The following is a 17,063-nucleotide window of genomic DNA, read 5'->3' on the forward strand; positions in this document are numbered from 1 at the left end:
TGATAGTTGTTCCAGTGAATAATTTCAAGCTAAGAACCAAAATACTGTTGATGAACATAATTTATAATAAAGGTGCTAGAACGTATCGATATCCCATGTAAAAATATAATTAACACAGTTGGCAGTGTTACAACATCACTAAAGTGTTCAAAGTTAACTAACAATGTAACAACCTTCCTATGAATTTTTCAAGGAAATTAACTAAGTGGTAGAATGCCATTATCTGCCACATCTGATAGAAAATACTTTTATTTTTATAAATGACATAATTTTAATCCATATATACGTAATAATCATGGATTCCACAGTTAATGTTGTTCTATAGTAAAGCCAAAAGTGTCTGTTTGTGGAAATGAGCCAATTAAATAGGCCAATGGAAAAAAATGATATGCTATCCATGATTTTCATAGATTCAATGACGCATTAATTTTACCATGCTTCAGCAAAATCTCAGTTCACTCGTGTAAACAAATAACGTCCTATGGTTACATAGTAGATATCATGAAATCACGCGAGATTTCGCGTGATCTTAATCGGAATTAAATAGGCTGAAACTTCGCGATGAGACTCCAGTTCGGCGGCGGCCGTGTTGTGAACAGTGGAAAGGATGTTACCTATACTGCTCTTAGCGACTCAGATCGCGGCGCTCCTAGCTCAGGATGTGGTCTGTCCATGTGACAAACCAGAGCTCTGCAAACCAATCCAGGGCGAGAAGGACTTCGAGGTATACAGTACTTGTGTTAATGCCGGGACATAGCATACATCGTAGTGTAAAACTGCCATTATTGCTTACTAATCTATACTAATATTAATACTAATGTAATAGTACACTTCCCGCTGTGCAAAAATGCAAAAATTCACAGATTGAAGTGTTACTAAGTTATACTTAATGGTCTTATTGTAATTGTTCTGTTTTTGCATTAACACAACCCAGAAAAGGGGAAACCCACCGTCCATATTTACCGTAGTAAGCTTTTAGTTATGTATGACAGTTGAAGTTTCTGGTCGTTCCTCTTGAATACTTAAGCATTATCTTATATATACAGGTATATGTATTTGATGTTGGAGGAAAAAGCTGGAAGTCGTACGACTGGAGTATGGTGACAACTGTGGCTATGTTTGGACCGTATGACCCAGAGCTTATGTGTTATGCGCACTCAAAAGGCGCAAGGTTCGTCCTGAAAGGTAGTTCCAGCTTGGACTTAATATTTGGCATTGCCAACAACAATATTCTCAATGTTTATCTTTATATAGTAGCAATAAACTAAACAACATTTTAGGTAAACAAGTTTGGTTAACAGCTTGAATACATGATTCATTGTATATGAATGAAATCCTCGTGTGTCATTTAGGGGATGTTCCTGTAACTGAAATTGTGCATCGTGACAACCGAACTGCCTGGATCACAGAAAAAGTACAATTGGCAAAGAAACTGTTTATGGATGGGATCAATATTGACATTGAGCAACCAGTGGAGGCATTATCTCGAGAGTACTTTGCTTTAAATGACCTAGTAAAAGAAACTGCTGAAGCATTTCATAAAGAGATCCCAGGCTCACAGGTGAGATTCCTGCGTTCATAATCATATAGTGTACATTTCTAAAGTGAAAGGGAATGTTCTCTCAGAGGTCACTGGTCAATCCTAGTGTTTTAGTATTTTCCTAGTTTTTCAATGTTTCTCATGTATAACTTTTCATTGTGAAAGTGATCAACTAAAATTAAATATTTAGATTTTTGCATAAAGAAATGTAATTATATGGTTGACTGATGACTTCAGAAGTGCATTTATATGTTTCATAAATGCTTTTTCCTGATATAAGCTCAGTGAGTCCATATCACTTATTCGCAGGTGTCATTTGATGTGGCATGGTCACCCACGTGTATAGACAAGCGTTGCTATGACTACCATGCTATTGCACAGGCATCTGACTTAATTTTTGTGATGTCTTATGATGAGCAAAGTCAGATATGGGGTGAATGTATAGCAAAGGCTAATGCACCTTTTTTCAAGACGATGTCTGGTAAGTTTCATTCAGAGCATATTACTGTGTAAAGAATGTGCCCTTTGCAGTTTCTCTTTCTCTGTGTTTTCTCTGTGTTAATTATACCTTGTTGTCTTTACCAGGATATGCTGAATATATGTTGTTGGATATCCATCCAAAGAAGATGGTGATGGGGGTTCCCTGGTACGGATATGACTACCCATGTGAGAAGTTCTCAGAGGTAGGAGTCCGTTCACTCATTTAATAGGAGAGTCTTTCACACGCATTCAGAGCCTCCTTTCTGACACTTCATAATCATTTAAAAATGGCTGAAGTATCAGTATGTAGAAGCTTGTGGTCCCAGCCATTATTTTCCCTTCAGAAGGGGGTGTGCACCATCCCGAAGGTGCCTTACGAAGGAGCGCCTTGCAGCGACGCAGCCGGCCAGCAGATCCCATACAGCACGATCATGAAGCAGGTCAACGTCTCCCTGACAGGCAATCTGTGGGACGAGGCACAGCACGCCCCTTACTACAACTACCAGGTAATTCAAACAGCGCAGCCTCCCTCTCCAGCCCTGTATGATGCCAGATCTATCATCAGTTTCAACAGAACGCTGCAATGATATTTCAAAAGCCCTTAATTTAGTAAGAGAATTACCCCGTTCCTGTCGAGGTCCAGTCCAGTTTTTTTTTTTTTTTTGTGCAGTTTGTGGTCTAGTAAAGGGCAGGAACTATAATGGGGCTTTCCGGAAACAGAGCTGGAAGCATGCTGGGAAAATCATGGAGGCCATCAGATGCATTTCAGCTGTTTCACAATTTCCAGCTGTACAGCCTGTGGTGCAGTTGCTAGTTCATCTCTGGTACTTAATTTGGAGGAATCTTCAGGAATTTAATCTGCGTTAATGTTTTGCCTTCTCTCTCCTCATTTAGGCCAGCAATGGGGATATCCACCAGGTGTGGTATGATGACCCACGGAGCATTTCTCTAAAGGCGGAATATGTGAAGAAGCTGGGCCTTCGCGGGATCGGCATGTGGAACGGCGATCTCCTCGATTACAGCAATGACACCATAGCCGAACAGCAGACTCAAGCTATGTGGGAAGCCCTCATACCAAAGTGAAAGGGTCCTGGTCGCACATCTTTTTCTTTATAAAGACTGAAAGAGGGACCAAATAACTGCTTCAACCTGATTTAACACTCCAAATGAAACTGCTTTTTTCAGTCATAAGAATAAGCATATATCCAGCAAATGCTGGCTCAGTTTTGTCTTTCAAATGGTAATAACAAGGAATTCAATTATAAATACACTTTCTGTTTTGTGTAATGATAACTAATGAAGGAGCTGGAAACACTGGAAAAGATTCAGATTTTTCTGAACATTTACATGTCTGTAAATGTCCTACGTTGATTTCAGTTTGAATTAAATGATTAATTTAACACTTCCTTTTTGTAGCTTATTCAGTTCCATACATGTTTATGAATACTACATGGAATGGCTTAGCTATAGGTCTGTTTTCAGTTCAAGATTAATTCATCAATCTACCAACAGCTTGTCTGGATTGCGGCCACAGTGTGTCTGGATCCAGGAAGTATCAGCCCATAATGGGGCACACACATGCATACATGCACAGTATGGGGAAATAGAGATGCCGGTTAACCTAACTGCATCTCTGGAAACTGGGGGACCAAGAGAAAAGCTGAGCGACATGGGGAGGGCATGCAAGGTCCACAAAGGGTGGGTGACATGATGTTATCAATAATTGACGATAGACAAATAACTCAGTGTTGCTATCGGCTAACCAGCAATTATCGCCTTTGTCAGGGAAGTAGGCTTGGGCTACACAAAGCAAGATAATGGGATGATTTTTGATTTGGCTTTCCAGGGCATCAGACTTTTCCAGTGGTAGCACTGGTCACACCAACACATGATTTTGTTGCACCCTTTGGTTTTTGATGCAGCATGATATTAATCAATGAGCTTGTACACTTTAGAATTTGCATACCCTAGTGTTTGTACTGATGAAAGATTGACAGTGAGACTTGAAACAGTAACCCCTTCAAATTCGAGAGGGTTAGGGGTTGCAGATTTCTGTGAATGTGACAATTTGTGAATAATAATTGGGGACCCCAAACCTCTACCCATAATAGTCTGCTAGCCTACAGTAAATGTCAATTTATTACCAATGTCTAAACAAACAGTACTGTACTGTACACTTTTTCATGTCCTGTGAAGACATTTTTATATAACATACAAGCCATCTAAATTATTAATTATTACTAAGTTATTACTGTGTGAGATCGGAGTTCCCATGCCATTGATCTGCAGATCCACCTTCAATCCCCTAAATCAGAAGAGAAGCCTCTTCTCTTCATCCTACTCTTGGCTGTCACTAAACATCATTGATTCAGTTTTGGTGCAATTTATTTCAAAATTTGAACTGGTCAATGGAATTTGTGAAATTTGGAAATGATTTATCAAATCCTTTTTGAGTTATTGCGCTAGCACAATCCAATGTCTGAAATCACCTTTTCTCTGTGCCATTGCTTCAACTTTGGGGTCAATCATCGCAAAATTTAATCAGCTCCAGTTCTCCACCCATGCAACACCTCTGCAAAGTTTGAATAGTTTTCTAGTCAACCTCTTAACAAGAAAGCTTCTGCAGCAGTGGTAGCAGACCAGTACTGAAACCATGTCTTCCTCGTCTGAGGAGTACAATTAAGTGGACAGTGTATAAAACCTACAAACAACATCAGTAAGCACAATTCAGTCAGAAATATCTAATTTCTGGAATGCTGCAATGAAGGTTGGAAGGTTGTGTTTAGGGTGCTTCTTTACAATGAAGAATGTTCTGAGAAAAGCGATTTATAAGGTACTTTGTTCTGGTTTTGTTGAACCATTAGTATTCCCAGAAGTCTTTAGAAAAGGACACATCCTAGGCAGGGGGCAGCAGAAATCTCACCTACACAACTACAGAATTTATTCTGGAGTAAAAGGGAGCCTAGCTGATGACCGTCATGAAATTTGGTTACACGCGATAACCCGCCCTTATTAACTGGGCAGCCACAGTTGCATACCAGATGGTGATTATGTATTGATGGCCCAAGAGGAACTTACCACCATGGTTTGGGAAGTATTGAGTTTTTTGGTGCTGGAAACACAGATGTTTGTATTCTTTATGGCACAAAGGGCCGGTATGTATGTGGGTTTTAGCTGCAACTCCCTAATTAGATTAGTGATTGGCTCAAGAGTCCTCACACCTGGGTTTGAACAGTTGACATAAGAAATTTACAAACGAGAGGAGGCCATTCGGCCCATCAAGCTCGTTTGGTTTATCCCAAAAACCTGCATACACACCGGCCCTTTGCGGATAAGATTGGCCACTCCTGCTTTATGGAGTTTGTCATATTCATAGTCAGTGTATCTTTTGTAGATCACGATGCCGGGAACTTCCAGGACTAAACCCTGACATTATTGATTCCTATGCGAGTTGTGTTTCAGGTTAGTGCCTGCAGACAAAGGTGGTCCAACCATTTTTGGGATACTGTCTGGTTACCATTTCTGATGGTGGCTACTAGGGTGATATCATCAGCAGTTTGTAATTACATAGGTCAGGTATGCAATCCTGAAAAAACAGCTTCATCCAAAATGATTCACTGTCTGAAGATGCCACCAGAAAGTACCACCTACCCTTGTCAATAAAATTTAAGTGCTTGGACGGTTTCCTATTCCCCTTCTGTAATATAGCAGAACCAACAACTTTATGACGAAAAGACATATTATTCAATATTTTGAAAACGGAAGTGTTGTCATATCTCTTCAAATAAAAAGACCCACTGTTACAGCACTGAATCTTTGTGTGACTGCCTACACGAAATCTGCACAATTCATTTTTTGGAATTTTGTTGGAATTCTGTAATATAAAAACTGTGGATCCTTCCAAAATCCTGTGCAACTAATATTTGCCAGAAATATTACCAATAATAGAATCTCAGTCTGTCTAAAAAAAACAACCCCACAGCACTGCTGCAACCACCATGCTGGGATCTCAAGGTTAGTTTCTGGTGAATTCCTAGGAGGACTTAATGATGACCTTCCAGATAAGTGGTATCAGGGTGCCAAAATGGGAAAAATAAAGAACAGGGCTATCTGAAATTAAGCAAATACTGACCAAGATTAAAATACAAAAATGGTATAAGAGGAATGGAGAACAAAGAGATCCTTAAATGATTTTCTGTCTGTCTGTATCTGCCCATTTACCACACATTACATAGTGACAAACTGCCTACCCAGCTCAAGAAACCATAAACTACTTATTATATACAAGTTTAAAATGAAGATCACTTTCCTTATATGAGCTTCCATTTATGCAGTAATGCACTTTCAGTTAATATTAAGCACCGTGTACAAGAGTGCAGCTTTAGAGCATTCTAAACTGCAGTATATAACCAGATATTCAATTTCTTGTCCATTATACCTGTTTTACTATTACCATATTATTTTGGTAAGATTCCTGTCAAAGGTATACATGAGGCTAATGTGAAAAGCTGAAAAATACACTTTTACATTATACTGTGGATACTGTTTATAAGGCAAAACCTGTTGTTTTGCTTTCCTTACTACTGATATCCTGCTTCACAGTTTATTTTTCTCATGGTATCATCCCAGACTTTTAAGGCAGACATAAAAGAAATAAAAAGGAATAGCTTGGAGATTTGAAAAGTATATATTTGAAACCGGTTTAAAATAATATAAATAATCTGTATTCATGTGTGTTACTTTAATAATAAAGATGTTTCAGATTCGGCTCTCGTTCTGTTAAACAGTCTCTTTTGACAGTTGTAGCACTGAACACCATATTACAGAAACAGTTTCACCGCCGTGGGGGTCTTCTGGGCCGGAGTATCGATATTAGCCTTCTTTCCTTCTTTCAGAGGTGGAACTTCCTTCTGCTGGAGTCCATCTCGTGCCGCTGAAATGAATTTTACATTTAGACTGTGGTATAGAACAACCTAAATGGAACCCAGCAAAGCCCCAATCCACCACTTCTGGAAGAATTATGAGCAGACTGGAGCTCTCCAGGATCCAGCAATAAACCAACCTCTTACAGGGAAACAGACAGCAAAGCCACGCTCAAGACCTTCTGAGATTAGGGGCTACCAGAAAAGGGCTACCAGAGGCCCTTCTTATTAAGCCAATTCATACTTTACTTTTCTGTAAGCCATTAGTCCACAGACAGGGGAAGTGACATACATACATTTGGATGCTATTGATGTTCAGCTGTGTGAGGAGGTGTAGGGGCGCACACACACACACACACACACACTGAAGGAGTACAAAAAATTCCAGTGCATAAATCTGTACAAAGAAAATTACCCAAATTACTGCAGGCAGAGACAGAAATATGCTGCACGCAGACCACAGTGACATCATGACACAGTTCCTGAACAAATGAGCTTTCACCATCAAGCACAGGCAGACTCACCTTGTGGACCCACTCATATTCTCCAAATTTTGAATCAAACGTCCCTTTCTGGAGCGACCGCAGTTTGAGAGTGAACCGGGGCCCCAGCTCCTGGATGCCCACTTTCTTCTCATTCCGGAAAATGTATCTGTCGGGGAGGGGGGCGGGTCATTTTAATAAAAACTGACTATGACACTGACCAGACAGTCACTCTCCTTCCCCCTTTAACAAAATAAGATATAAAATAGGCAGTATGGGTAAGATTTAAAACACTTTATGTAATTTTCTGTTGCAAATTTTTGGCAAATGGTTGAAAAATCAAATAAGAGCAACAAATGACAATTTCAGTATACCAAAAGAGGTAGTGTTAGTTGCTCTACACAAAAAAAAACAAACACCATATCTCACCATAAACACTTCATTCACCCTAAAGATTTTTTCCCCTAAAAAATGTTTTGCAAAAAATTACCCATATTTTAAAAGTTAAACTTGTACTGTACAGATTATTCATTTCTAACAAAAATACTACTTGCAAGCAGATGCGAGCTTAATTTCAATACGATGAAAAAGGTTTAAACAGGTGGCAATATGTAACGCAAAGGTATTATATTTGAGAAGGGATGTTAAATGATTATTTTTTTAATCACACACCTTGGCGATAAATGTCATACACCACATGTACATATAATCTCATGTACTCAACAGGTGAATGGAAACATCCAGACTGTGAGATTGATATAAACCTCTGGCAAATGGCTCTAAAAACAGAAGCCTGACAACCACTGAAAGAACACCCTATAACATATCTTATGATTTTAAGGTATAAGCCTTTAATGAAACAAAACAAATGTACCTATGTATCCTATACATGCCTCTGTCTGACAATTTTTTAAAAACAATCTCAACCAGGTAACGTCGGCTTCCCGAGACGCTCACTGGATTCTGGGCAACGTCAAAACCTCACACTATTTACAACCAGGAAGGAGTATTATAGGTTTCTGTTAATATCTATGCTCATGCTATTCTCCCTTTTCAGTAAGAAAATACGGCATGCTTTAACTCCATCACAGAAATAATGCGTGATGACTAATATTAATGCAACATATTCATGTGAGAAATTTATAGCCCTAAAATAAATAAACCAGCAGTGGGTGCTTTAAGAGTAGGTCACTTAACCCAAATCCAGGGGCACTGGATGCTAGCTGAACCCTACACTCTTACCCTCAAACTTGCTCCCACCTGAATATTCATCTATGTAAAAAGAAAAAAACTCTTTCCCCCTGGATTTAAATAAATTTCCATATTTTTCATTTTGGCTATGAAATGTTTAAGGTAAAATATTTGTACTGTGTTTGCACAAAGCTGTTCTTGCCCCCAGTTAAGTGTAATTACCGGTGAAACCTGAAGAATATAAAGTCCCGTTGGTTATGGAAGGTCGCCACCTGCCGGCCGACGAACTGCGGATCGTGGGGGAAGAGCGCAGCGAACATGCGGCCGAGGCTGTGGCCCAGGCGCGTGGTGAAGTTGTTCAGGATAACTTCTGGAGAATGGTCCGTAGGGTCTTTACCCCGCCTCTGCAAGGGGAAGAGAGAGATTACATAAATATATATGTTCACCAATGCAAACATACGCTCAAGCCTCAAACATATTGAAAATTAAATGACTTTTGAAACCTTCAATTCCTTGCGAAGACGCACATTGCTGACTTTAAAGTGTGCTGTTGGCCCATCGGGCAGGTGACAAAGGACAAGGCCATCTTAAACACATGGTCAAGGACACTCGGCCAATTCAACTACAATATAATCAGCAATTTAAGCTCCCAGTTTTAAATAATTATCATGCTACTAACTCCACTGAAACAAACAAGGAAAAATACATATCAGACAAGTACTGGAAAGATTTTCTTTTACATGGAAGTTTCAACCCAAGCAAAGGATACTGGGCACTTTGCGATCCTCATTTATGACCATAAGGTAGCTGAAATCTCTGGCTATGCACTGAGGAATGATCTTCTTCAGCGCCAAACCTCTTCGGTAGTAAACATGGGCATTTGGTATGATGGTGCCAAGCTGCTCACAGAACCGCACCGTCCTCTGAAAGACAGCAAGATGGAGTTCAAAAGCAGACCTATGTTCAGGACTCTTACCATACATTCACCTGAACCCAGAAACACCTGCATTTTATGTTGAGAGGTTGGACTCACCCCTCTGGGTCTGTCGGATGTTGTAATAAGAACTTTGGGATTCGTCAGCCGGTTAAAGTAAGCTGAAAACTCATCTGTTCCTTCATCGAAAGCCACCTACAGAATAATTTCATACTGTTAATCAACAATGACAGTAGTATACAATGCAATTGTCAGCAAAGATCTTAAATTAGCAAGATTACTAAAGCACTTCTCAAAAGCATGTAGCATTAGTTGCTTCAGTAAATATGGGATATAAAAATAAATTAACATGCAATAAAATACATGCGTAATAAACTACAAAAATTGTGCATATCTACCTGTTTGTATTACTTTATGCCACAAAAAAACACAAGTTAAACACTGTTATACTGACTTCTAAATACAAATCCAAAGAAGTTGCACAGTATTTCATTTGGGATATTTCACCTCTTCATCTTCTGGATCCACTGTAGTCTCATCATAGATTCTTTGATTCTCTATAGTTTTGGGGACTGGCTTTGGTGGTGCCTAGATTGAAACAATGTTACACTTATATACCCAGCAGATACTTTATGCATCCAAAGCAATAAATACATAAGACACAAAATACATCACAAAGATACAGCTGTCAAGCAGTCAACTCTGGCACAAGTGCTGCTAGATTAAGCTTCTAATGAGTGACCAGTAACAAGTACAGTATTGACAGCAAGTTCTATACAGTTAGGACCTCATATCATAAGCTAATCAAATAAATAAAATTTTGCAGAGAATTTGCAGTATATACAGTATGTAGAGCTATAAGTCCACTGGGCTGATCAATTCTACCATTTAGGTTGGTAAGATACCATGCAAAAATATTTAGTCTTACCTTATCACCAAGAGCTTCCCTCTGCTTTTTAATTTTCTTCTTCAAGGCCATCTTTGCCTAATATCAAAGCAGGGCATTAGATATGTAAATAAACGTATCAGACACACAAATTCTCTATAATCAAGACATCTACTACTGTTTACCTTGACGAATTCGGACGGATATTTTGGTCGACATGCACATTTTAACATGGACATGATATTTAAATATGTAGCCTATATAGTTTACTCTCACTCTTTCTGTCAATCAAAACATCTTGCCATGGACAAGTTGACGATTCCTGCTACTGTTATACACATGCGAACAAGTTACCCCATATAACACTAACATTAAAACAAATTTAGCATGTATAATGAACCTTGGAATCAAATAATGTACTTTGGAATCAGTCTACGTGGGACGTATATTATGGAGCTCACATGTAATCTATTTACAAGCTAAAACAATATTAACAACTGGTACTCATCGAATCAATGAAAGGCTTTACTAAGATATTTCTTATAAACCAACAAGGGGCGAGTGTTATAATTTGATAACTTTCGTTCAAAATACCTACATAATTAACATATTGGGGAAAACGGAAGAACGAACACCAAACAGGCAAAGAAGTTATAAACCCGAACCTTACTTTTCTTTTCTCTTGTTTAAATTTCATGAACATAATGTGTCGCCGTTGTTTGTTTTTTATTTCTGACACACTGAATGTTGGCGGAAACACAGGCTCTGAAGCTTTATCAAGACTCTCCGGCTCTGTGACAGCTTCTTGACTTTCATTTTTTTCTGGCGACCTTTTTGGTTTCTTCTGTTTTGTCATTTTTTTCTTCTGTTTTTCTTGCAATTTTTGATGAGATTCGGTATCCATGTTTTTATGTTCGTTCCACGTGTTCCGAGATTAATCCACGCTCTCTGGCCCGGAAGTTTTTTTTTCTACATATACCGTTTTGGAGTATAATGTAAAATCATTAGGAAGGTATATCGCCCCCTAGTGACCCGGAGGATGAATAAACTTAAAGTACAAAAGTATTGGGACATCCCTCCAAATCATTGAATTCAGGTGTACCAATCGTTTCCATGGCCACAGCTGTATAAAGGCAAGTAAAGAATTGATTGCAATCATAAATAGAGGAAAGCAAAATTATGAAACACAAGCAGAGAACACACACACAACCTTACCCCAGCAATGGAGGTATCCTATTTTATTCAGAAGTACTTGAGTATGACAATTTGAAAAATTTTGCAGAATGTCTTTTGCCTATAGTTTAATTTCAAGGTCTTTCTGGATCTCTGAACTTCTCACCCTGTCACAGCGAGTCCAGAAACACTGCTCAAAAAATTCATTCCGAATGCTTGTACTCCTAATCTTTTTCTTTTAGGCATTAAACAAAGCTCAATACCACATTTGAGGATTAAGACTGGTAAATCACAAGTGTTGCCCATCGCTTTACCTCCAGCTTTCCCAATACAAATTCTGATTTATATTTATATAAATATAATTTAATTGATATTTTTATAAATAATTTATATTTATATAAAATATAATTTAATTATAACAGTCTGAAAACACCAAGACCATTAAGAAAGCCAAGACATTTTCACATTTTTAAAAATTGTGTATTAAATGTCATGCTCATTAACAATCATGCTCAGGTCCTTGAAGCTCTGAAATAATGTATAATTTTTAAATTTATGTTTTTGTTTGATTTTAACTGATTTCTATCATTACCACAACACCTTCTGGAATCTACAACCTAATATGTTTCGTACCTTTGTGAAACTTGACATATTTTTAAAATAATTTGGCAAACCTGAAGGAACACAACATATAAATTCTACGCATAAAAGCAAACTACTATTTTTTGATTTGTCAAATTAGCATTAAATGGAGACCTTTGGGTTAATGATACAGAGGTATTAGAAATAAGGCTGATGGTTTCACGACAATCACCCATCAATCAAAAGGCATAACAAATTATAGCCATGTGTATTATGCATTATGAATGCTTTATGAAGCTCTCATCTGTAATGTACTATAAGGGCTGTGTCTCCAGAGAAACATCTCTGTTGTACTGAGCTGTTACTTTTATTTTTGTAGTCTGGCCTGAGTCTCTTATTAAGAGAAGGCTTTTGCTTGGATCAGCCACAGACTGCATGAGTTTTGTTCATCGCACTTTTCTAAACCCTGGACACTGTAGTGTGTGAAAATCACAGGAAGGCATCTGTTTCTGAGATGCTGGAACCACCACGTATGACAGCAACAATCACACCATGCCCAGAATAACTTAGATCATACATTCTATCTACTCTAATGCTGAGTCAGACCTCTAGACCTTCTCACTATGCAGCATATATTGAGTTGCAGCTACACAATTTGCTGTACATATTAAGTTGGCCACCATGAGTGTATGGAGGTAGTGTGCAGCTCAATGGGCTAAGCCTCTGGGGTTGTGATCAGAAGGACACTGGTTTCACTCCAGCCCTTGAGCAAGGCCCTTAACCCCCAGCTCCCTGGGTGCTGCAACAGGTGGATGCCCTGTGCAGCCAAGTTGCTCTCACCTACAGAGAACAAGATGGGGAGTTGTAAAGCAAATTTCCTCACAGATTATCAAAAGGACAAATGTGAAAAGTTGTTAAAAAAGTTCTGCATGTAGTATTAACATCATCAGTAGCATAAAATCTGACATAAAATCATCAGATTTGTGGCACTCAGTGCTTCTATACATTCTAAATTAGCTAAATTAATTCTTAATTTAATGAAACTCATGTGTTATTGTGCTCCCTTGCCTTTACCCAAGGCAGCCCTGCGTAACTGCAGACCGCTCCTGATTTCACCAGTAGAGGCCACTGTTTGTTCACTAAAGAGCATTGCAGAACAAAGTTGTGACCAAAACAAAACTTTGTCAAACAGTCAAAAACTCCAAGACCCGCCCATTTTGCTATTTAGTTTTTGTATGCAAGAGAATTGTAATTAAGTATCAATATGTATAATAGACTATAAAGCCTGTTGAAACAGCAGCTTGCAAGAGTCAAATGTTTGGCCTGCATGCAACGTGTTTGTGTATTCTAACTAATTTTATCATCAGCACCGCTCCACCCGCACCCACAGTTGGCAAATTTTTTCATGGATATAAAAAAAACTTAAAGCAACTTAACAGAAAAAAAATCATGCACCTGTTTTTGTGTTGTTGATGGAAACGGGCTCTTGGGGAACTGGTGTAGACAGTGATGGACATATAGGCAAATTATACAATTGCCATTAACAATTAGTACTATTAGTGGGGGTTACGTGTTTAATACATAATGAACATGGCTACAGAAAAGGCTCTTAGAGACTTCAATGGGAAGAGTGGATGCCCCATATACCAACAGTCTTAATGAAGGCAGGGGACACAGCTGTCTTGTGACCTGTCTGACAGGTGACACCATTTTATAAGAAAACAGGAGACAGGTCACTGTTCAAAGCCCGTAGTGGGGAAAGGCGAGTGCTCTGAGAAGAGTGGGCTTAAATGGAGAAGTAGTTACCAGAGCAGATAAGCAGAGTGAAGAGTCCAACATGGGCTGGAAGCATCACATAGAACAGAAAACAATCTGAGGAGAACTTCAAAGCTCAATACCATCCCACACAAATCACACATAACACCCAGTAACTACATATTGGGTGGCCCTGTCATAGCAGCAGTGGTTTCTGTAGCAATTCTGGAGCCTTATGTAAAACCCAGCAATGTCTGAGGATTGGCTATGCAATAGCACCTGAAAAAGAAATGGATTATGTTATGACAAATAAGATTTTAGAAATGATAGTGTATTCATGGAAAAACAGTGTGCTTGCATTGACAGTCCGGGAAAGCATTGCCTTTGTATTTGGCCGTGTGATAAAATGGCTACAATGAGTGTCAGAGCTAATGTCGATGCTGCAGACGGGTCACCATCCTGAATCTCAGAGGTGACGGAAAAGAGGCCAATAGTCCTGGTGATTATTCATGACGAAGCTGCTCTGCTCTGCTGGGAAGAATTCTGTCAAGTGCTCTAAGGAGCCCCAAGGTCTTTGAAAACATGAGAAAAGCACAGGACCTCATAGTTCTGGTCCTGAAGACCCCTGATGGTGTCTGACTGTGTACTCCATTTAACTTCATAATTAATTAGTCTGGATTGAATGGATGATTGCATTTGGACTTTGATTGATCGAATCATTAATCAGTATCTGTTGAAGATTATTGTAGTGTGAGAAAAAGTGTTTGTCGTTTGTTAGGTTTTAATAGAGGAAAACTGGAGAAACAAAGGTGCTTAATTTCTCATGATGTTTCCATCCCAATCTGCTCTACAGACATAGAAGCTTCATTCCTGAAGTCAAAAGGACACCTAGCTTCTCAACTTGCTGAAAAGTCCCAGTAATACTGCCTTGGCTCTGAGCTGAAACAGGATCGTGTTCACGCCAGTAATTCTTGTGTATTTTCTGTTCTGTTCATCAGCATACGTAGGACTTGGGCACTTGCTGCCACTCCTGAGTGATTACTTAATTTTCTCGCCAGTTTAGTGGCATGTGCAGGGGTGAGTGCCTGGTAGCATAGAACAAATGCAAGAACCAAACTCTGGGAAAAAAGTATATCATTCCTTATAACTACAGCATAAAAATCCCTCAAGTCAAGCATGTTTAAGTTAATTAGTTTATTTTTAGGCAAATGAGTGGGCGCTATTATCCATACTAGGGTAATTAATGAGGGCTTTATTAATTATTGTTGGTACAGTAGCAGGGCTGGCTCTTCTTCTTCACAGGGACCCGGGGGGGGGGGGGGGGGGGGGCTTAACTTAATCCCGGTTTTCTAACTAACAAGTGTGTGAACTACTGACAGCTTGCAGTCCACGTGAATGAGTTGCTAATATATATATTTTTAAATAATTAATTAATCTCAATTAATTATTTAAAAATATATATATTAGCTCAATCTCAATTAATTAATCAATAACATTTTAATCTCAGTTTTGCAAGAAAGTTTGTCACAAACCACCTTACTGAAATAAAAAATAAGAAAATTATTATTCAAGAATAGAAAATATTTCTTTGACTATCACAGGAGATAATACTTCTAGAAAATTTTGCGAGAGAGGTTATGCTGTCAACTTAGGAATGTAACTTAAAAATGACAAGTTACATTTTCTACATTTTTATTACCTGTCGATAATAAACACTGTCCTTAAGTCACATACTTCATTTACAATTCCCATGTTGCTCAGACACTATAGCCCCTGTGTTTATGTCCACTTTCTCATCTGCTACCTGTCATCTATAATCTGTAATGTCTAGGCTGCAATTTCCAATGTGGTTATTGACTCCAGAGATGAGCCAGTAACTAAAACACCCTGAACTGCCTGAATGGCGGACCGGACCAGCACTGACACACCCAGGCAGTGGGGGAAAAAATACAGTAATTATTGTACTCAATTTTCATAATAAAGTAAAAGTACAGATGTCACACCACAATGCTCCTCAAGTAAAAGTCATCCAGTAAAATACAACTCAAGTAAAAGTAAAAAAATGCCTTGTTTTGAAAGTACACTAAAAACTGGGCTGACTATAGGCTTACATTCAAATCTATTTATCCTACAAGCTATCCTTTTAAATTCACTCAGGACAGGTTTGAGTATAGCATTGTAAGTTACTTTGGATAGAAGATAAGGAGGTATTTTCTTTTTATTCAGAAAAAGCGATGAAAGTTACCGAACTTACCGGTGTAGAATAGAGGAATTTGCTTTTTATGCAAAACAAATTCTTTCAAACAAAAATTTGATCTACTGGCAAAATTTAATAATGAATTATAAACATGTCAGGCCAATATTTTGAGGTGTCTTACAAGCAGTGAATGAGTCAACAAAGTTTCTCTTCCTCCACTACGTAAAATGACCAGTGCAGTCATCTCCATTATTTCAGTGTAGAGGTTTAAATATCTGACTACAATTTCGGATTGTTAACCAATACATCATGCATCTCTAGATATCATACTTTCCTTCTTCATAAAAACAATATAATGCAAAATAATAATAAGAAACAAATATAGCTGAAGAATTGTGAGCGAAAAATCTTGGTTCTGAATGAAAGAATTGTGATTCATGCTTTACCCAAAATCTAATGTGTAGATGAAATATGCACATGCACCACACCATCCACATGGTGTAACAGAAAGCATGACTCATCAGACCAGACCACCTTCTTCCATTCCTCCAGCTCTGACTCTCATGTGCTAATTGTAGGTGCTGGACAGGGCTCAGCATGGGTATTCTGACCGGTCAGCAGCTACGCAGCCCCATATGCAGCAAGCTGTGATGCGCTGTCTGTTCTGACACCTTTCTGTTACTGCCAGCATTCACTTTTTCAGCAAAGTGTGCTACAAATCCCTGTGGGATCAGACCAGAAGAGCTAGCCTCTGCTCCCCATGTACATCAGTGGGCCTTGAGCGCCAATGACCCCATCGCCAGTTTCCACAGTTGGCCTTCCTTATACCATTTCTGGTAGCTACTGCCCACTGCATACCAAGAACACCCCACAAGATCTGCTGTTATGGAGATGCTCTGACCCAGCCGTCTAGCCATTACA

At 38.7% G+C, this 17,063-nt stretch overlaps 2 protein-coding genes across 2 annotated transcripts; one reads left to right on the plus strand and one right to left on the minus strand.

Annotated features, from left to right (window-relative positions):
* The first annotated feature begins 548 nt into the window (after nucleotides 1-548).
* LOC111848151 (chitobiase, di-N-acetyl-) lies at nucleotides 549-3,425 on the plus strand. The gene is made up of 7 exons (XM_072700014.1): nucleotides 549-724; nucleotides 1,047-1,185; nucleotides 1,353-1,561; nucleotides 1,850-2,021; nucleotides 2,126-2,223; nucleotides 2,365-2,526; nucleotides 2,915-3,425. The coding sequence occupies exons 1-7, from the start codon at nucleotides 608-610 to the stop codon at nucleotides 3,101-3,103; spliced, it is 1,086 nt and encodes a 361-aa protein (XP_072556115.1). The 5' UTR covers nucleotides 549-607; the 3' UTR covers nucleotides 3,104-3,425.
* A 3,263-nt stretch (nucleotides 3,426-6,688) lies between these two features.
* On the minus strand, nucleotides 6,689-11,410 carry rpf1 (ribosome production factor 1 homolog). Its single transcript, XM_023819936.2, has 9 exons — nucleotides 11,106-11,410; nucleotides 10,478-10,534; nucleotides 10,057-10,137; nucleotides 9,649-9,744; nucleotides 9,385-9,538; nucleotides 9,119-9,201; nucleotides 8,838-9,019; nucleotides 7,467-7,593; nucleotides 6,689-6,953 (listed from the first exon to the last, which is right to left on the minus strand). The coding sequence occupies exons 1-9, from the start codon at nucleotides 11,337-11,339 to the stop codon at nucleotides 6,912-6,914; spliced, it is 1,056 nt and encodes a 351-aa protein (XP_023675704.1). The 5' UTR covers nucleotides 11,340-11,410; the 3' UTR covers nucleotides 6,689-6,911.
* Between the last annotated feature and the right edge of the window lie 5,653 nt (nucleotides 11,411-17,063).

This window comes from Paramormyrops kingsleyae, chromosome 15 (genome assembly GCF_048594095.1).
Source record: "Paramormyrops kingsleyae isolate MSU_618 chromosome 15, PKINGS_0.4, whole genome shotgun sequence".
Classification (NCBI taxonomy): Eukaryota; Metazoa; Chordata; class Actinopteri; order Osteoglossiformes; family Mormyridae; genus Paramormyrops; species Paramormyrops kingsleyae.

Bases quoted from the DNA above. Each gene is read 5' to 3' on its own strand.
- rpf1 (XM_023819936.2), bottom strand. From the start codon at position 11,339: ATGGATACCGAATCTCATCAAAAATTGCAAGAAAAACAGAAGAAAAAA. The intron at 10,535-11,105 runs GTAAGGTTCGGG...CTTTGATATTAG, and splicing joins TTAAACAAGAGAAAAGAAAA to GCAAAGATGGCCTTGAAGAA. The intron at 10,138-10,477 runs GTAAGACTAAAT...GTTTCAATCTAG, and splicing joins GGGAAGCTCTTGGTGATAAG to GCACCACCAAAGCCAGTCCC.
- LOC111848151 (XM_072700014.1), top strand. From the start codon at position 608: ATGTTACCTATACTGCTCTTAGCGACTCAGATCGCGGCGCTCCTAGCT. The intron at 725-1,046 runs GTATACAGTACT...TTATATATACAG, and splicing joins AGGGCGAGAAGGACTTCGAG to GTATATGTATTTGATGTTGG. The intron at 1,562-1,849 runs GTGAGATTCCTG...ACTTATTCGCAG, and splicing joins AAGAGATCCCAGGCTCACAG to GTGTCATTTGATGTGGCATG.